General features: G+C 37.8%; 1 protein-coding gene across 5 annotated transcripts in view; it reads right to left on the bottom strand.

Moving 5' to 3' along the window:
• Positions 1 to 922: 922 nt before the first annotated feature.
• The window catches only part of LOC145478506 (small ribosomal subunit protein mS39-like), a 22,793-nt gene continuing 2,784 nt past the window's right edge, over positions 923 to 20,931 (bottom strand). The window contains exons 2-31 of one of the 5 annotated variants that reach the window (XM_081456551.1): positions 20,429 to 20,481; positions 20,317 to 20,359; positions 19,515 to 19,560; positions 18,743 to 18,811; positions 17,673 to 17,768; positions 17,045 to 17,108; positions 16,807 to 16,869; positions 15,821 to 15,918; positions 15,075 to 15,170; positions 14,729 to 14,787; positions 14,103 to 14,190; positions 13,151 to 13,211; positions 12,694 to 12,773; positions 11,704 to 11,752; positions 11,108 to 11,215; positions 10,507 to 10,593; positions 9,609 to 9,710; positions 9,174 to 9,202; positions 8,483 to 8,583; positions 7,995 to 8,076; positions 7,494 to 7,584; positions 7,065 to 7,147; positions 6,089 to 6,153; positions 5,468 to 5,536; positions 4,235 to 4,276; positions 3,731 to 3,794; positions 3,038 to 3,132; positions 2,615 to 2,662; positions 2,019 to 2,079; positions 923 to 1,423 (exon numbers count right to left, since the gene is read on the bottom strand). In XM_081456551.1, the coding sequence (XP_081312677.1) occupies positions 2,055 to 2,079; positions 2,615 to 2,662; positions 3,038 to 3,132; positions 3,731 to 3,794; positions 4,235 to 4,276; positions 5,468 to 5,536; positions 6,089 to 6,153; positions 7,065 to 7,147; positions 7,494 to 7,584; positions 7,995 to 8,076; positions 8,483 to 8,583; positions 9,174 to 9,202; positions 9,609 to 9,710; positions 10,507 to 10,593; positions 11,108 to 11,215; positions 11,704 to 11,752; positions 12,694 to 12,773; positions 13,151 to 13,211; positions 14,103 to 14,190; positions 14,729 to 14,787; positions 15,075 to 15,170; positions 15,821 to 15,918; positions 16,807 to 16,869; positions 17,045 to 17,108; positions 17,673 to 17,768; positions 18,743 to 18,811; positions 19,515 to 19,560; positions 20,317 to 20,359; positions 20,429 to 20,481 (2,056 nt within the window). In that variant the 3' untranslated portion in view covers positions 923 to 1,423; positions 2,019 to 2,054. The other 4 variants (XM_081456550.1, XM_081456554.1, XM_081456552.1 and 1 more) reach the window with 4 other exon arrangements.

Genomic DNA, 20,931 nt, shown 5'->3' with positions numbered 1-20,931 from the left:
TTCAAAACTAGAGTGCAAAAACCATACTCAATTTGAGAACAAAATGACCAATATCGATACCCTATTTCTACCCAAAAGGGTTAAAAACCATACCCTCTGGGGCCGCACATACCTATATAGCCCATATAAGGGAGTAGCCAACCCCCCCAGGAAGGAAAACACAGGTTAAGGAGGGTATCTTGCTAATGACCAGCAATTGACAACTTTCTTGTGTAAACAAATACTTCCCATCGACTGCAATAACTTGGGGGGCGCGGTGACCTCATGTTAGGGCGCTGGACTCCAGGGGTAATTGTGTTGTGTTCTTGGGCTAAGACATCTTACCCTTCTGCTATAGAAAACTATAACTCCTGAATGCGTAGCTTGTTCTCCTTTCTGGCGGGTGACTAAGTATTGTCAGCCCTAACCTCCAGATTTGTTTGTCGGGCAGAAAGCCGGTTTTTATTACCCTCCAAACCTATTAGATATACGTGCAAGTCATGCATTGATCAACGAAGCTCCCGCAAAGAGGATGACACTAACTTTGGAACGGAGTGGAACTTTTAAAAGGTGTGACGGGTTAATGTTTTCTACAGAATGTACTGACTGCGATTCCTATTATTTCTCTGGCTGGTAAAGAACCCCTGTCGTCACAAGCAGGCTCATGAAGGGATGCATTTTTCTTACTCTGCCTTTCCAGTAAGTTGAAGTAGTCTGTCTTAGGGAGATTTTCCCGTGATGTTCGTACAATAGACCAATTTCGATATATTAAAATTCAGCCTGAAACAATATACCTCAGCACGAGGCTCTGGGGAATAAAGCCCACAAACTCTGTATTTATTCCTCAGAGCCTCGTCCTGACGTCTATTGTTTCAGGCTGAATTTTAATATATCGAAATTGGTCTATTGTACAACGTGGTCTAATCAATCAAGAAGATACAAATCAAAACGGGAAACATTTTTATTAGTTAACCTTGCATCCGAATTACATATAGTCAACTCTATGAGCAGAATACTGCAAAGTAGTGACAACGTTTGTTCGACACTCCCCGAGAAGTAGCAGATCATATGTACACGTTTGCATATTCTCAGCTTTTTCTACTCCAGTACGAAACAAATGTTTCCTTTCTTGCACTGTGACTTTGGCTGCTGATATCTCGTTATTTCTTTGAGCTGTGAGCAATATACTTAATGAATAACTAAATATTCTTCACGAATAACTAAATTTGGTTCAAGTTTTACAAGGGCAATAAGAAAAGCGCTCTAAAGCGGAAGCGACGGCACATCTGTAACCAAGTTCTGCAAATATTTCCCTCAAAACTACTTGAACAGTGAAGTTAACGTGTATTCTGAGCCTCCCATGCTTTGTTTCTTGCGATTCTTTAGGGCTCCAAGCATTTCAGATTCTCTTCATGACTTTTCCGTAGAGTCCCAAGGAAAGTCACTATTGAAAAGAATTAAAACAAAGATATAACGTGCTGTATGTTCAGTGGTTATGTGAAAAAAAGACGGGGGTGAAGGTGCTGCTCCAGTAAGCAAGTTGCAGAAAACATTACCCACTGTAACAGCCTCTAAATGAACAAATTTCACAACAAGTAAAACTTGATTCTGTGTTGCCAGATATATTCACTTCCGGGGAATTTATCAAATGTCTGTCGCAGCAAAATAGCGAGACCGGTTCCAAGAAAAAAAAGCCTAGTGTAAGCCGAGCACCTTTACATATCGACAAAATTAGGAAACGACAAATGAAATGAACTGAAAACGTGTGGCAGACGGCAGTTTTATCACCTGATCAATCATCAATCATTATAGTAATACCGTAAAACAAGAACAACAGCCAAGTGACCGATCGATCCTTATATTTTCATTCAACTTTCATAAGTGTTGGTTAGGAATAATAACGTATTTGGAGAGCAGGGCTTTTTCTTTTCCACACCAACATTTCCTTTCTTTGATTGTTTTTTAATTACCTTAAATCTCAAATAAACGGAACTAAAATAAAATACAAATCGATCTAGAGATCCAACGCTAATTCGTACCTCGCCTTGGGTTCCACCACGTCTTGGTACACACCTTTATCGTACATCCTGCGTCGAGAGTCTAGCATAAAGATGACGAAACAAAGAGACTTGAAATTGACGGCAAGCAAATCAATCAGTCGATCGAGCGATCGATCGATTGATTGAGCGAGCAAACAATCAATTAGTCAGTCAGTCAGACAGTCCGTCCGTCCGTCCTTCAGTCAGTCAGTCAGTCCGTCAATCCATCAGTCCATCAGTCCGTCAGTCAGTCCATCCGTTCCTCCGACCGTCAGCCAGCCAACCAGCCAGCCAGTCAGTCAGTCTGCCAGTCCGTCCGTCCGTCAGTCAATCAATCAATTAATCAAACAATCAAACAATCAATCAATTAATCAATCGATCGATCGATCGATCGATCAATCAATCAATCAATCAAGCAAGCAAGCAAACAAACAAACAATCAATCAATCAAATCAATCAATCAATCAATCAATCAATCAACCAATCAATCAACCAATTTATTAATGTGAAAACGTAGGATGGGTTTGCCCTCCATGGCTCGTGACTATACGAAGAGCTTCCATAAATAGACAAGCGGCTTAAAGTAAAAGACTCACTTCTTACCGAGGGCACCAATGTCTTGGAAAAGTTCGTCTAAACGTTTCCTGATAAGTAAGAATAGGATTCATACATACATACATACATTTACATACATGCATACATACATATATTTTGTTCTGTTATTTCAATGATGTGTTTCGCAAAGAATAGCATATCAAATAGCAAAACTACTTTTACACTTGCTTGTTTGTATAGTTCGTTGACAACTGACCGTTCTAAGAGGTCAAACGTTTTTTACACAAAACATTGTTATTTTATCCTCGACAACTAAAGGCATTAGACAAGACAGTTTTATCAATTGTGAATGATGTAATTCCAGTTAGGTAGTGTTCTTTTTCCTGCCTATCCAGTTGGTCCTATCGGTTGGTATTGACCGCTCGGTTGTTATGAGTTTGATACCATGATAAAATAGCACCTACGCTTCTGATCGAGGAATGTTGGCTTTCTGGTAAAAGTGTCTTCGCCTGTGTACGCTGAAGCTATATCCAAACTCGCTGAGCATTTCAAAACACCTCTGTGGAGAAACCAATAGAACTGTGCTAATAATAACAGAACTGATCAACCGAGATAAAAACAAACCTGAAACAAACAAACAAACAAAGAAACAGACAAACAACTTCAAGCCGAACTTTTGAATGTACTTTTACGTCTACGATAAGATGTAAATCTATTAACGAACTCCTCTAAAGAAAGCGAACACTGATGAACGTTTAAAGAAATTCATTTTAGAGCGGTATTCCTTTGAGCGTCGAAGAGTAATTGGGTTTGCATTACTGCACGACTAGCTAAAAAATTCGAGCCACTTTTTCACATGTTTTCCCGCGCTTCACTTCAGCTACATGTATTTAAGTTTTGATTGGTTCACTGCATTGCCTATGGCCTTTGTGACTGGCTACAGCGCTAACATTGGTTTTGGTTTTACGACGCTCAATAACTGAAGTAACCGTTCTAAAAGAGCACGTTTTCTTAAAAAAAAAAGAGCGGTACGGTGGTCACATCCACACAAAACCAAAACTGATTTGGATCTGGATTTGAATCATAACATTTATTTTGTTACATGTACTGGAGACCTTCAAAATGCGCAAAACATGTTGCGTCAGAATGAAACTCACAACTACTTTGAACTGGTCCAATTGTTCCGCTGCAAGCGTCATTAAGCTAAGGAGAGCAGAATAGCTAGAAACAAAGTAAAAAAGAAATGGTTATTTCCATTTTCAGTCAAATCAACTTGGAACGCTCTGAAGGAATGCAGAACCTTGGTGAATAATAGCGTCTTGGCGTTGGGTCACTCACATAGAAAAATACCGTACATACAAACTGCTAAGTTGAAAAGCTATAACCGCGTTCACATTTCCCGTGTTTCGACCAATTATAGCACGCATTTTATGGGCTCCTTCTCGCGTAAACCAACAGGACAGCCAATCAGAGGTAGTGTTTCCTTCCAGATTTATCGTTCAAGTGAATCCAGGAAACCGGAAGAGAGAGAAAGGCTGTGAAACAATGGCTGGAGAGGGTGGGGAAGGTCACTGAATCTTCTCACAATCTTCTTTGAGCTGCTAAGGCGACCATAAACAAATGAAAGATACAAGATATCGCCAAGAAAAATTCACGCTTACCTTGGTACATATCTGTTTTTCTCGAACATATCCAACATTCTCCTGAAAGAACAACATCCAATCACCCTTAGTCCTAAGATTGAAACATCAATTCTCTCTACTAATCGTCTTCCGGAATGACGTCACGAGTCATGGCGTCTAAGCCTTCCCAACTCCGTTTCCAGGATCCCCTCTAGGACCCTGCGAAGGAGGTGGCAGCGTTCCTTACTGTTCAGTTGTCAGCTTGAGGTATTATATAAAACATGAGAGACTGTTTCATCGGGATATCCAAACACCGCGAATATAGTTGAAAATACGACGCGCAGCGGAGTATTTTTGACGAAACTCGAAGTTTTTGGATAGCCGATGAAACACTGTCTTGAGTGTTTGATATATCTTCCCAATGAAAGCAAAAACCGTAGTGAATAGAGGAGGATGGCTATGAAGCCCGACAAAGTTCTTTGTTGTATGTTTTAGTTCACTTTTTCGGCCTTGGCAGTGCACAAAATACAATAGCTGTTAACTTCTGACTGAGGAACTAACCAATAGAAACGTTGTGGTTATGTAATTCATGTATGAGCGAAAAACAATAGACTGTGCATGGTCGTGGACCCTCCAACATCAATCTTGTCATCTTGTTTGCTCCTTTGATGCTTGCCGGGCTTCATAACCAGTCCCCTCTATTAACTATGCAAAAACGAAGGAGTAAACGGAGAAGTAAAATCGTCAAAATATATCCATCTTCACGGTTGTGATTTTCTTTATTTTAGAACATGAGATTGAGAATGTAGTCTTGGGTACTTTGACAGCGGACATTTATCCCTTAAGAAATCAGGAAACAGGCAGTCTTGTTAAGGCCAAAAAAATGTGGGGCAGGGGGCAGGTAAGTGTCATTTCAAGGAGCAAAATAATTATGTCAAGGGATAGATATGTCTAAACCTGAGCCATAGCCATCAGGCTTAGAAAAGGTCTGTAAATGTACCACAGTGAGATAAATATCTTTGTCTGAATCAATGACCACTGGGCCAATGAAACAGCCACCATTCGTATACCAGACAAACTTGCCTATTTCAGGTACTCGGTGATTATTAAAGGAATAGAAGTTTCTGTCCAGTTTTAGAGACTCGAGTGGAACAAGTGTTTCCACAGCTTTTTCAAGTTCTCCCCATCTTTCCCAAGTGTGTTTACAACTCCACAAAAACACGGAGAAATAACTATTTTCTATAGTCCTTGTAAAAAGTTCACCACACCTACCAGGCTTCCAGCAGTTTGCCGTTTAAACAGTACATGGTAATGGCACGAGTGATCACAAAAGGTGAAGGTCTAAAAGAGAAATCAAAAGATCAAGCGCCCCATTAGCAAGTTGAAACGACTTCAAGTCAGAGCGATAGCAAGGACTACAATTATTATGGCACGATACCATTTCCCAGTTCAAAAGAGATACCACCCTCCCTTCTCCACTCGAAGATGTTTACATTATGCCATGGTGTCAGGAAAGAAATAGTATTTAAAGCAAACTATTGCTATGAACTTTGGTATGCCGGTCAGCTTTGGATTCTGATTCAGATTTCAAGGCTTTCTGAAGGAATCAGAACGCTTAAGCAGTCCATAACGCCAGTTGTCAGGTTTCTACTTGTCACTTTTCACGCCACATTTGATCCCTGCTTTCAAGCTGGCGACCACGCCGTAACAAACAAAAAAAAACGTCCACGAAGGCCATTAGAAAAACAACAATAACAGCGCCAATAAATTGAGACACGAACTCCAGGTTTAACACCACAATACTGAACAAGCAAAAGCACGGGATTATATAATGACAATGAGACATGTAGACGAGGGAAACGATAACAGCTATGGCGCGGCGATTTAACTCACTGCAAGTTGAAGAGTTTCATCCAGTACAAGACGTCAACCATGATATCCAGGTGAACCTTGAGGTCCTAAAATGGTGTGAAAATGCAGTTAAAACAAAAGGCTGAATAGGTTCTTTGCAGAAGCTTTTTCACTAAATGTCAATTTTTATGGCAGTTTGATGATTTTACAACATGAAAATATAGCTTTGCCATGCAGGGCAAGGAGAACTGACGCGATAGCCACTTTTGTCTCGAGGAATTTCCGGTAACAAGTAACACTCTTTGGGTGTAATATTCAACGAGAAATTGGTTCCAAAGACTGCAAAATTTCTGGCTGGAAAAGGTGTTAACGAGCTCAAACATTCTTTGTAAAATTTTGAATGATAAAACCCGCAACGCACAAAAAGTTTTCAATACATCGGGCTCAAAATCCTTAAGACAATCAATCGTGCTGTGTTCTTTCATAGTCAGAACTGAAATTTTTGTAGCTTGATCAGAAGCTAAATCTCTGATTCCCCTATAGAAAACAGTTATACTCCTCGGCGGAGAGGCACTGGAGCGTGCAACTTCTTGACAAGAACCCTGCACGCTGATGCGAGGTAGCACTCGAACTCGACCGCTTGAAAATGAGTTGAATGCGCAAACCATTACGCAAGCGTGCTCTCCAATATTTAAGTCGCTTAAGCTATCGGTGGTTCTTTTTTTTTTACAAGTGTAGTAGGCGAGTATGATTTTTGGACTGATCGGAGCACATGTTGAACAAAGATGGTTTTACAAGTGAATATAGTAAGGTCATATATTTGAACTGCGGAGAAAGATATGAAGACATGATTGCATGATTGTATCATATAATTGCGATGATCAATCATGCCTTCATATTGATGGTTTCCTCAAACAAGAAGGAAATGATCGCAACGGTTGTAAATTGAAAATGAGCCTATAGGATCGACGTAAAACTATATCAGGGTTTATGTTTGTCACACCAAGAACCAACTTACCTCAGGTTTCTCAGTTACACTAAGGGCTCTGAAAAGAGCTGTGGCTACATTCCTTGTTAATGTTACTTGATTCATGCGCATGTCTGGTCAGGAGACAAGAACAAAGACATACCATGAAATGCCGGTACTAGAAACTCCCCCCTTTCCCTGGACAGCCGTCCTCCCCACTGGAAATAGCCTTTGACACAAAATGTTCTGCGATAATATCACCCTCGAGATACAAGCCCATTAAGCTAAAGAGGGCCGTGAGACAAGCCACTCCTCTTGAGCTTGTTTAGCATTTTATCTCACAGCAACATTTTCAGAAACTCTTGAAGTTATTTACACAGCTATCTTGCTTACATTTGCTACGATTTTTCCATGAACATAATGCCTCTGATACTGAGGATTACAGTACGAAGTTTAGACGAAGTCAATTGAACAACTCACCGTCATAGAGTTTTGGAACTAATCCTGGAGTTTTGGTTCGACTGGCCAGATTGAACAATGAAGAGTAAACATGGTCTCTGGGTCTAAGTTTCTAAATGGCACAGATTCTTGTTAGGAATAAACTGCATGGAAAGACACATTAAATTGTTGAAAACAAAAGAATGACTCTTTAAAATAGCAGCATGATTTTCTGCTTAGAGGCAGCAACAGACGAGTCACGTTGTTGTAGGTTGTGTCAAGGTTCTTTTAGTATTGAGTGGTTGCTTCACAAAACCATGCATAATATTGATGGTAGTACTCTTTTGAGCATAAACACACAAATTTAACCTTGTAACTTGAGGAAAAATCAGTCTCCACACGGACGCTTGGCATCCTATCTCAGTAAAATTATGTGATATTCTCTAAAATCAGCTTCTTTTCGACAAAATAGGACACAAGTGTGTTGCTAAAACTAAAAGTACACAGGAAACATTAGAAAAATGTCAGATTGATCAAACATACCTCCGGCACAATTTCTTTGTAATAGTCAAACAAGAAAGGGAGATGGAACTCAGCCCCCGCCAGGGTCATAAGAAATGCTGAGCTGCAATAAACAACAGTCACGAAATATCGTAATGATTCGATTTAGCACCCTCCTTCCAACAAGCGTCCTCTTTCTAATAAGCGTTCCCCTTTGAGAGTTTTTTTTTATTATAAGCAACAGTGTTCCAATGAACAACCCCTCTAACAAGCGCCCCCAAAGCAAAAGTGACATGAAAGACATTAACATCGAGAGGACTAATTTGACGAATGAAATATGTAAGGTAGTATTGAAGATGACGATTATCAAAGCCCCTAGTGTTACAGTTCTCGAGTTAAAGTATCTGTTGTTTTGCTTTACTATCACATTTGAGGTGTGTGTTCAAAACGGAGTAAGTGGTCACTCTCTAATAAGCGCCCGTCCTTGAACTACCAAAGATAAATTCAGACATGACATATTTCATACTTACTAAAAAGGAGAATGTTTTTTTCCAAGAAAAGCTGCGTTGTTCTGTTTCTTTAACAAGTTGTATATGCGTATCGCTACGTTTGCGTCCACACAAACAAAGGCCTTCAGAGAGAACAATGCAATTTAGTTAACGTGGTTTTCGTTTGACTAACAAACTATGGTATGCAATACCGTTGGTCTCATCCAAGCCATCCAATTGAGGAAGATCGATCGATCAAAATCAATCAATCAATCAATCAATCGATCGATCGATCGATCGGTCAGTTATTCATGGATCTTCGTAGACTTGTGTCATCACAAGGGAATTTTTTTTGGTTTGACACCTTAGCATTGTAACATAAATTAGTATATGTAATCGTATGAATGCGAATGCAATTAAGGATTTGCACTACGAGTGATATTTGAAAATTCTCTCAAAATTTCACGAGCCTTATTGCTCAAGCTTTCATACGATTACTCATTTGTTATATGACTGAAAAATTTACAAATGCGCGCGCGTTAATTTGCACTGCAGTACAAATTAAAAATTAACGATAAATTGGCCTGCCCACAACCAATCACAATGAAGTAATTTTCTCACTTATATAATTAAGCCCGAAAAAAACGGATTATTCACAGTGAAACTATAGTTCTGTTTATAAAGTTTCAAGTTGTACATATACCCACAGACAGTTTGTGAGACAAAGACTTACCGCACTCATGGCTGAGTGAAAGAAGGCGGCTGAAAAAGCAAGGGAAATTATTCAAGTTAGTTCATTTGGCAAGCATACAATATTTTCGACATGACTTGTTAAGAATATATTGGAAAGACACACTAAATTGCTAAAAACAAAAGTATAACTAAACAAAATAGCAGCACGATTTTCTGTTTATACATGTAGGCCATTTACAGGAAATAAATGATATTCTCTAATAATAATATTTTTGATCCTTTTAGTTTCGTAATGTTGTTCTAATCTTGCGTAAGTTCTTCACTATTATATTCTGAGAAAAAAGTGATTAAATGAAATAGAGATAAAAAAAAAGAAGACTTCTTGTTATCAGAAATCGCATTCAACACTCTATAATATCTTGGCACACAAGCACTTCGTTATCTGGGGAGTACCCTTAAGATGAATTGCACTCACTATCACGTGGGTCAGACATAGGTGGCAGCTTGGGAAATGATTCTAGATGTGTGATGACCATATCAAGAACTGAAGGATCGCCAATTGCCTTCGCATTTTGTTCTGTAAGGACAAGCAAGCATATGATTAATGCTGATTTCCAGTTTGTTGTTGACTGACTAGATGACTGACTTGCTGTCTGTCTCTCTGTCATTCAGTTGCATGGTCAGTTGATCCATCCATCGGTTGTCGGTCAGGCAGTCTGTCTAACTATTAGTCTGCCCATCTGTCTGTCCATTTGTCCCTCCCTCCCTCCCTCTTTCTGGCTGTGTTCCACACGTGCCTATGAGATTGCTAAGGTTCTCTCTTGCCGGGTATAGGTTCACTCAAAAGGTTGAGGCCATCCATACAGAGCTATCATTGAACCATATTTCGATTTCTGCTGTTCTGTGTTGGATGCTCTCAACAACGTTACAAAAACTACAAAATTGCGCCATGAGGGTTATTATTACGTCTGATTACCATTCTAGCGCCACCACCCTCCGCATTAAACTAGGATGAAATAATCTCTTTTTCAGAAGGAAAAAAAACAAAAATTGAAATTAATGTTTAAAACTAAGAATGACCAGACTCTGGAGTACATAAAAGACCTTTTTTTACCCCTTCAGAACGGACTATAAACTTAGAAATATGGAATAAAATGAACTTTGCCCAAGCCTGGTAGATATTTTTTGACACCTAGTTTCTGCTAAAGTGGAACACATTTGCAGTCGGTCAGTTGGTCAGTCAGTAGATGGGTCATTGAGCCGGTGGGTCGATGTGTCGGTGGGTTGGTTGCTGGGTCGGTCAGTCAGATCACCATACCACACTTTTTTCTCTACTGTGGATGGCAGTCTATGTTACTAGTAAAAACACTCACCTGGCAGTGATTTAGCTCTCCTCCTTTCTTCCCAAACTGGGAGATATTCTGCTCGTAGTACCTGATTAAAGGACTCCAGTGATGGCTCTATTAGAAAGTTTGGGAAAATGGAAATATCTATCTCTTCACCAAGTTTACACATACCAATTCATTCACGCAAGGTCCAGAAAATAATTATTGGGTTCTATTTTAATAAACCTTTATCAAGATTTTTATTTGAGATTACCCCTTACCCCTTACATTGTTTACACACTTCACAGACTTAAACGTTTCTTTCATTTTTTTATAAAATGTTTTTTAACCTATACACTCCACATTAGTACAATGGAATTTGTGCTTGTTTAAATTATGTTCCTACAGTAATTTATTATTAGAAACAGCCTACACCAAAGCAAGAACTAAAAAGACCAGTGCTTCGATTTAAATGTTAGAAACGTTAATTTTCCTCTCGTTTTCTTGTAGTGTTTTCTAAAAGAAATAGAAAACATTTTCTCTGACTACGACTTTCTAAGAGAATAGTCTAAGAGACATAGCCGAGTTAACTCCCCCATTATAGATAGCACCTTCCTCAACATTCAGTGACATAAGTAACCAAAATTACCTATTCCCATAACTAGCATTTCTCTTATCAGACCAAGGGCAAGCTGTGTACTAGATTTGTCTCCATCAGAGCTCACTGCCGCTATCCTTAGAAGGGAATTGAATGTTTCTAGTAATAATAAAAATAAAATAAATTGCAATTATGTTGAGATCCTCATTGATATCAAACACAAAGCTTAACTAATGTAATATCCAACAAGAGGTCAGGATCACAAAAATGTCTCACATAAAATGGTGGTTGGATATGCTTATCCCACATCAGTATAAATCCACTAACATTCTATCATGAATGCCGTTCCCTGATTGGCTAAGCTACCCACTATCTATTCTGTGATAGATAGTGAGTAGCGTAGCAGTGTGCCCTTGTTAACAATATGACGGCCGCTTCCTGATGTTTTCGAAGTGCCTGTGAAGAGGATTTCAATAAAGTTTTGAATGACTAGTAGATTTATACTAAAACAATTAATTTGATTTTGTTAATTGCAACCGTTGCCTACTAACGACTGAAGCTACACTCTGTCATTTTAAGGATGATGTCTTGGCTATCAGCAAAATGTCAATGAAGTATTTATTCCTTAAAAAAAAGTTGACACTCACTCAGATTAGGAAGGACAATAGGTTCTTCCCCCATGAGTTTGACCAAATTCTGTTGAAAAAGAAACTCACGATAAAAGGTTACTAAAAACAAACTAAGTTATGATTAAATCTTATTCATTATTAAATATTATTCTCCATTGAAAATGTTATCTAGTATGTACAATGAAGCAGCGACCATTCTTAATACTCAAGAGTCATTCTCAACCACTACGCATTGTGCACTAAGAAGCCATCAGGGGCACTTTTCAGTGCAAACCAATGATGCCACATAAAATTTTTGCTTCTCTTTACTGTACTCTTAAGTGTCTTTTGTGCTCGCTGCCACAGTGAACTCCCTTACTATGACTGACTTACCATTGTCTCATGAAAGAAAGAGTACCCTTGATGATAAAAGTCAGGGGTGGATCCACAAAATTTAGAAAGAGCCCTGGGCCGAAATAATTGTGGCATATTACGCTCTAAAGACAGTTGGTCACTTTTTTAAATATAATACAAGAAAAAAGGGGCATGCCCCCCCCCCCCCCCCCGTTGCCCCTCCCCCCAAAATCCACTCCTGACAATCAGTCAATTAATCAATTTTTTTTAAAATTATTGTGCACTTCTTACCTACAGAATTTTAAAATTTACATCAGTATTATAAAATAAAGATGGGAAAAGAAATAAATGTTGCATATGGCTATGGAGAAAATAAAAAAAAAATATGTGCATAGTAACCGGATAGTAGCCATTGACTTTCAAGCTGGTCACCACCATGTTAAAGAACATACATTTACTGAAAATAAATTACTATAAATACATTACTGAAAATAGCAAAATAATGGCTATAATAATGCAAACTCAAAAGGGGTATTTTTGAATGGTTATTATCTACCTATGACCCTATTTCCCAAGAGGGCCATGGCAAATCTAAAGTAAAAGTGAAGTATTATCTGCCTATTCTGCTACGTAAAAAAACACTGAAATGAGTGTAGTAAATGTTATTTTACAAACCAGTGCTTTTTCCCATTTGTTTTCCACATCATCACATTTTGCAATCCCCATGAACATCAAGTAGTATGTCATTACAGAAACTATAATTTAACAAATAATATGTTTGTAAAATGTTCTCAAGAAATATCTATACCCAGCAAAAGAAGGTCACAGGAAGTTCTGAGCTGGAAGGTGAAAGTTTCCAAGGAAAGTATGAAACTTGAATGAAATTTCTAGATGGATGGGAGTGGGTTTTCAACACAAAAAGCCTTACCTGAGTGTAATATTAATCATTATTTTTCTAGTACAACACAACACTGTAAAGTACCAAAAACAAATTGATCAGAAATAGTACAAGGTTTTTCTGTGGCTGGTCACATTGAGACTTGTTAACAGGTATATAAGTTCATTACTTTGCACATGATCTACCTGAAGAAGTAAGAAAAATCCCATAAGTTAACATTCATAAAAATCGCACCTTGGTGTCCAGTTGCTCTCATTTCCTTGAACAACTCATATGCTTCAGAACCACTGTTATGCTGTAAACAAGACCACCTTGTTTTAAACATACATGTACAGTTCAGAAAGTAACTATAATTATGATTTGAAATTATTTGGTAGCAATATTATTATTATTCACTGAGGTGGGGGTGAATAGGTGTAGATATTTAAGTGAGCTGCAAAGTGGCAAATTAAATATCCACCTCTTTCACCAACACTGAGGTGGATAACTATAATTATTAATGCAGTTTTGGTATACATCACACAAGAACCAAAACATTATTTCTGTCAAAAAAATGGTTGGCAATTATAAACTCTTGACATGTGATTTTGTCTCTTTGACTGCTCGGAGATGAAGAGTCCTTGCTTATCACTTCCCAGCTAGCCAATCAGCGCACACCAAAGCCACTATTCACTTGTGTAGTATATACTAAACAATAAAAAGCATAGGCAAGAGAAGCAGGCAGGAGCGTTTTTCTTGGTGGCAACTTAACATTCTTTGACTCTCTGTTGAGTAAGTCTGCATACAAGCCAAGTAACCCATCAGGCCAACACTTATCTCCAGTTTCAGTAGAGTGAAGTGGCTAGGAGTATTTCCACTCCTCCCTGGATGGGATGCTAGTCCATTGCAGGGTTACCCAGCATTAAATTTGCCAGTACCCATTTATACACCCGGGTGGAGAGAGGCACTGTGAGAGTAAAAGGACTTGCCCATGCAAGAATAAAACACAATGTTCCCAGCCAGGACTTGAACCGCTCGATCCGGAGGAAAGGGCACTAACCATGAGGACACTGCACCTCTGCTGAGTAATGAGACTTAAAATAATAATAATATATCACTATAATCAATATCACCGCAAAAAAACAAAAAAACAAAAACACGGTTTTTTTCCTCACTCTTATTTGATTAAAAAACATATCGTCAGTACCTTTACTAATCCAAGAACCATGGCCTCATATGTGCTGCCATCTTTGGTTGTCATGCTTTCAAACATTTGCTCAGCATAGTTGCCTTTTCTGTTATATAAAGACATTTCATAGTAAACCAGTAGATATCACCTGTCTTTGATCAAGGAATAGAACACACAGCACCTTTTATTTCTGATTTTGAACAGCTACCATCTCAGTAGACTCAGAAAATGTGTCTCAGTGAGCAAGTCACAGGCTCTACAGCTCTGATGCAAGCATAGGTGTAGGAAAACTACATGTACAGGATTCAACATTGTTGTCCTATATGAAGGGGAAATTTGGTCAGAAACAAAAGTTTGACAGGTAATGTTGAAGGTGAACATGAAACAGCTAGAAGGGTGGTGAACACCGATACTGACAGAAATGAATTATGGCTCCAAATACTATTATCATAACTCACTAATATCAACCAGTTTCAAAGAAAAAAACTTACAATGTACGGTAAGGTTGGACCTTCATACACATGTAATGCTTGGCTAATTTTGGGCATATATAGAGGTCATAAAATCCCATCGCTGCTTGTTTCTACAAAATGGTAGTTTACAAAGTATTAGAACAATTTCCAAGTGTTATTTTATTGACTCACTTCCACTGATTTCTCACAGGATTATAATCATTGTCTTCATTTCTTGCTTCATCATCAAACTATAAGTTAGAAAATAATAAAAACACTGATGCTTAATCTATTAATTCTACAATCTGATAAAAATCAGTATTTCGGTATGTAAATATCTAAGTATATATAAGACCTTAGAAGAATTTTTAATTATTGTAAACAATAATTATGAGTTAATTCTCTTATGTTGGAAGCAAATTAATTAAAATATTATACTTATTAAGTTCAACAATCATATCAATGTCAGACTAAAGTGTCCCCATTGCACAATGCGTTTTTGTTGTGATGAGATACTTGTGATGAGGTACTTATTTACCCCTTCATCTACTGAGTCTGAATCTGAATTGGAGTCTCCATCATCAGTGTCTGCTTTTTCTTCTTTTGTCTCAATAGTTAAGAAACTTGATCCTGTCTGCAAAACAAAGTACAATGGAAAGTAAACCATGTTTTAATAGACACCTAGAAAGTAGACAGAGCTATAAACTACATGTAAATACTTCTCTTCAACAGAGGTCTACCTCAGGTATAAAGCAGACATCCTTTTTAAGTAGACAACTCAGGCTATTGACACCACAGTCTACCTGCCTAAAGCAGACACATCCTGACTATAAATAATAAGTTGACACCTTTCTAAAGCAGACTATTAATTAAAAGGGGAACCTCTAAATCAGACAACAGTACAGGTTATTAATTGTCCACCTCTCTAAAGTAGTCACCACAGGTTATTAAATGGACACCTCTCTAAAGCTCTCCACCTGAATGCTGCAGGCACTGCCTTGAAGACACCTAAATTTTTTTTTTCATAGTCTTTTGAGGGGACACCACTCTACAGAAGAACTCCTTAAGTGGACAACTTATATGTACAACTCAGTTACTTAAAGCAGGTGACTAATTTTGAAACAAGGGAGTGGTAACATTTTGACAGGAAAATAAACATCATACATGCACCAATATTTGTGTGATGCTGAAATTATATAGCAAGCATTGATTTGAACTGTGTAACATGGGGAGCTAAATAATGCACAAAAACTATAAATTGTGTAACCTCCTTAATACCGCTACCTCAACAGGCTCCAAAGCCTCTTCTACAGATACATTTCCCAGATGTTGAGCAGCAAGATCAAGTAACTCATTTTGTGTTTCCAGTGAGACTTCCACTCCTGAAAAACAAACCCTATATGTCATGTACTTTATACACTGTTGCTGTTTTGTTTTTGTTGAGTCAGGAAATAGTACATGGACAATTTGAGCTCTGTGCTTTTAATTAATATTTGTTAAAAAGAAATGGATGCTGATGAGGATGAGGATGAAACTCGGTGTTAGGGATCAAAATTTCTGCCTGACTTAACTAGTCATGTACTTACATTTAATTTTCTCAAGATTAATTTTTGCAGGTTTGCTTCATTTTTTGTTTGCAATATCACAAAAATATGACATTGGCAGTGTTTTCTGTAAAATGGTATTTACGACTTGATGCATCAAGTACTAGCAGTTTTTAACTCTATGTTTAAAATGATCATAAGAATTTTTTTGGCCTTGCTTCCAAACAATCTCTGATTGCTTTAAGAATATTGTCACTTTCTCAACCAATCATGTCCAGTGTTAGTAACATTTTTGCTTCCAGTTCAGAGTGGTTCCCTGTGTTGTTTACTTTTATTTTGACTGGCAAGAGTGTTCACTTTTGGTTTTGGCGCTACTAATGACCCACACTGGCAACTGCTCTAAAAATTAAATCTGAGCAATCGACTGTGACACATGACCCAGATGTGTAACTGTGTACTTATGTTTTGTTATCAAGTCACTCTGAAGTCATCTATTATAAATAACTGTTGATAACGACTTGTCAAATTTTAAGATAAATTATAATTAAAACAGTTTTTAGTCTAATAAAGATATCCTATCCAAAAGTTGGGACTTTTGTATTGTATAAATTTGCTCTAGAATTAGTCCTTGTCTCACATTGTATTTACTGGTTATTCAGATGAGTAACTAAATTAAAACTGAACTGAAAGAGCTACAATATTATCATTGTCAGAGAAAATTCCAACCTTGTTCTTTGAGTCTTTCATAGGCCTGTACAGCATTCTTGGCATTTCGTGTCTTAATAAAACCTAGAGGAAAAACATTTAATCTTGTTAATGTAACCTAATATTGTTTGCACCAGTAAAACCTTACAGTAACTTTTTTAAGTAAATTAACTCTCCAGAATTGTGTTCTGAAAAAGTGATCATCAGAATTTTCAAAGAGAGCCTCATAGTCTCCTGTTGTGTTAGCTGGTTAACTCACCTTTCAATTGCTCTTCACTTTGAACATCTGCAATGTCAGTAGCAACATCCTCTATTTCCCACATCTATATAAAAAAATGAGGCAAATGAGAAACACCAGCTTGATGCACAACATGTTTTGTGGTTTAAATTTGTGTTAAGTTGTTAAGAGCAGTTTGACTTTACTTCCTACATGTATCTGTGGTATGTTCAAATGAAACTTATGATCAAATATACACAGATGTGTACACGCTGTGACATTGATGCATCACATATACACATGTCAACACAATATGTATGCAAAGCACAAACTGTTGTGTACCATACAGAGTACTAGTAACATACATGTACATGTATGTACAGGGAGGGGGGTCACACTGTGTCAAAGTGAGGGTATTCACCAGATTGTCATGTCGTTTTTGCCACTTGTTGTAGGTTGTTTGCTTAAAAAAGGCTTACAAAAGGGGGGTCACAGGCATCCCAGGACCCCCCCCCCCCCCACAGCTGCACCCCTGTATGCATTACATGTATGTCTAGATCAAAAGGGGCAATCCAAGTGCATGTTGTAAAACACTTTCAAATGGTCAACAATTAAAACAAACTTACACAAAGATCACTTGAAAATCAGGATGAACTGACAGTTAACTTACAGGGTTTGGTTTCCTGAGTGGAAAAATCTCTGGACACTTTGAAATCACATACTTAGCAGCTTCTACTCCTGATTTCTTGGCCAGTAAACATTCTGCCTGTGAACAAGTCAAAATGTAGGAGAAAGATGTACTACATGAAATATTTTTGCAGTTATGAATGCATCTAATAGGCAGTTACAAAAATTAACACAAGTACAAGAACACTTGCATGTCTCCTTGCACTGCACAACTTTCTTGTTTTATTCATTGCTAATAACACGAGTCAAGTTCTTTGCAAACGCAAGTACATAATAGCCATTATTGCAGTTGAGTCTGCAGTTAAATATTCTTTTGTTTAAAAAGGCAGACAAATGAGGCAAAAGGGTCATTTGCCTCGCTTTTGTTTGTATGTTGAACTGCTGATAACTTCAATGATGGCTACTTATATTAAATATATTGCTGATGCAAGACACCACTGTGCAAGACAATAAATAAATATTATCATGGCACTTTACCATCCAAATAAATAAATACTTCAAAATATTTATAATAATTATACAGACACTAGTTTATTAAAGCAAGGAGGTGTGATGGCCTCATGGTTAGTGCACTTGTCTCCCCATTGAGCAGTAGGGTTCGAGCCCTGGCTGGGGACATTGTGTTATGTTCTTGGGTAAGATGCTCTACTCTCACTATGCCTCTCTCCACCCAGGTGAAGAAATGGGTAACTGCGAAAAGAAACCACTGAAACTGGAGATAAGGGCCAGCCTGATGGGCCCCTTGGCTTGTATGCAGACTTTGCCTAGTAGTACCTTACCTTATTAAAGCAAACCATCATCAATCAATTTAAATCTCTCTAATCAACAGAGAAGAAAAACGTCCACACCAGTTACTAGTTTTACATTCAGTAAATCAAGAAATGTTCATGAAAATAATCTTTCTTATTATTATTATTATTATTGATTTCTTTCTAAAAACTTTTTTCCAAACTTTGAGTTGCCAAACTCAGGGTGCAGCTTATCTGCAAGTGCAGCTTATTCGCAGGTGTTTACTGTATATATGCAATATTGAAGTAAGTCCGTATAACAAACCTGTTTGAATTTTGCTTTCGGCAGCAAGAAGGCATCTTCAAAAAATTCAGGACTTGGCAAGGCAGGATTCTGTTTTGAAAGGAAATGGTTTTAATATTGTTTTATAGTTACATGTATGATAAGTTTATTTACTTAGAGCGGTTTTCAATTGAGTGTTGTAAAACCAAAACCAAAATCAAAACCAAAGTAATCACTCTGGGAAACCACAAAAGACACAGACAATCCAGTGAACCAATCAAAACTCACAGCAAATGTATGTAGTTGACTCAGGGTGTGGAAAATGTGTGCGAGTGAGTTTTGATAGGTTTTGGATTTACTTCTGATTGGATGAACAAGTGGCACAAGCACATCAATGTTATTTAAGCCAATTGTGTAGCGTAGTAATGCAAAACCAATTCCTTTTTGATACTCTAGTGAAAACCAAAATGCCGCTGACCACGTAGGTAAGACTAGTGCTCCTTGTTGATAACTCAGATAAGTTGCATTAAACTGCATTATATATACAGTATAATATAATTAATACATAATGATCAAATTGCAAAATTCAGAACGTAATCAGAATGACTGTTTGTGACTTAAATGATCTCAAGCTATGCACTTGGCAAATTATATGAATTCTGGTTTCTCTGGGGCCAAGAGAACTGTCCATAATGTTGACGTGCCTGTATTATGGATGTGTCTGTGCAGAGAGTTTTGACTGTACTGATAAATACAATAGGACAGGGATAGTCCACTATTTCAATTATAGCAACAAATAACACAAGGTACTCACAGGCTGCACTGTTGATGCCAAGGCTCTCAATACAGCCATAGGATCTCTACAACAACAGAACAAAATGCATGTGACATACCTGAGGTGATAAAAATCATAATTTCTCCTTTCTTGAAACATCATTGAACTGTACCTTATTCACTGGACAGATGGTAAGAATCTACCAAAAGGGGCTAAATATCAAAGAAACGACTTCACTAACACTGATATACATGTACTTTTTGGATCGCTTATTGGATTTTACATTGGATCATTGGAAATATCACATGCACATATAAGTGCTTGACTAAGTGCTTTATTAACTACGGTTTCTGTCCTATGAACCTGCTGAGAGCACTGCTTCAATCTCCTCTTGGATGGGATAGTAGTCCTTCAGAAGGTTAGCTCCCAGCATTTTGTGAGGTCACCAGGGGTTTCATGAACATTTTCAGCAGGAAGGCAACTAGTTCTCACAGGTGGCCAAAACTTCCCCCAGATGGTCAAATCATTCAAGCAAGATTGTCTGAGGTCACAGACTCTCAATTTACACATTGCCCAGCCTCAAAAAGGTCCTTGAGATCACCCCAGAATTCAATGCTACCCATTCACTCTTTGAGGGAGGAGAGAAGCACTGAGAAAGTGATGCGTTAAGAGTCACATACCAGACTACAAAATTTTGAAACAAAATCGCTGAGTTTGATCCTTTGATTTATGATTTCCTGTCAGTCCTCTCCCAAACTCAACCTTATTCTTTGTTCACTTCAAAAGGTTATTTCCCTGCATCACTAATGCTACATATACATGTTGCCACCTGACAACTTACCTTTTAGTTGTAGAAGTGAATAATGATTGAACATTCCCTGAAACTTAATAAGAACACAGATAAACATTTGAAACAAAATTCAAATGCTCTAATTCACAAATGAGTGACTTACTTTCATCATCAACTTCCTCAGATGATGACGTAGAAGATGCAGTGCACAGAGTTCTGAAAGGGTAAAATAAAATACAAAATTATGGGCCATTTAACCTAAACCACTGAACCATGAATAAAAGTTGCTTGCAGGGTCCATTACTGTGAAAGGTGCCATAACAGTTCTCTAGTTGTTGATCAGTTAGAATGTGGATCCACATGTACATATATAGGCTGGATCTAGAGCTAGGCTGAGGCTTGTAAGTGCTTAGACACTTCAGTGCATTTGAACATATAGTACCAGAACAATGTTGAGCTGAAAATTTTCAAACATTTCCTATATTCTTGTCCACTCTAACCTCAACTTGGCACCATTTTGTGTTGGAATGTGAGAAAGTTCTATAACTATAAACAAATAAATACTGCACTGCATTCTTCAACTTTTGGCAGAAACTATCAATGGTCTAAATGGCCTTTATTTGGGAACATCACAGTGTACATGTACAGGGTTAGAATCAATTAAGT

Source organism: Orbicella franksi, chromosome 2 (genome assembly GCF_964199315.1).
Source record: "Orbicella franksi chromosome 2, jaOrbFran1.1, whole genome shotgun sequence".
NCBI classification, from domain to species: domain Eukaryota; kingdom Metazoa; phylum Cnidaria; class Anthozoa; order Scleractinia; family Merulinidae; genus Orbicella; species Orbicella franksi.
Note: the sequence above shows the minus strand (reverse complement) of the source record. Positions and strands in the feature narration are given on the sequence as shown.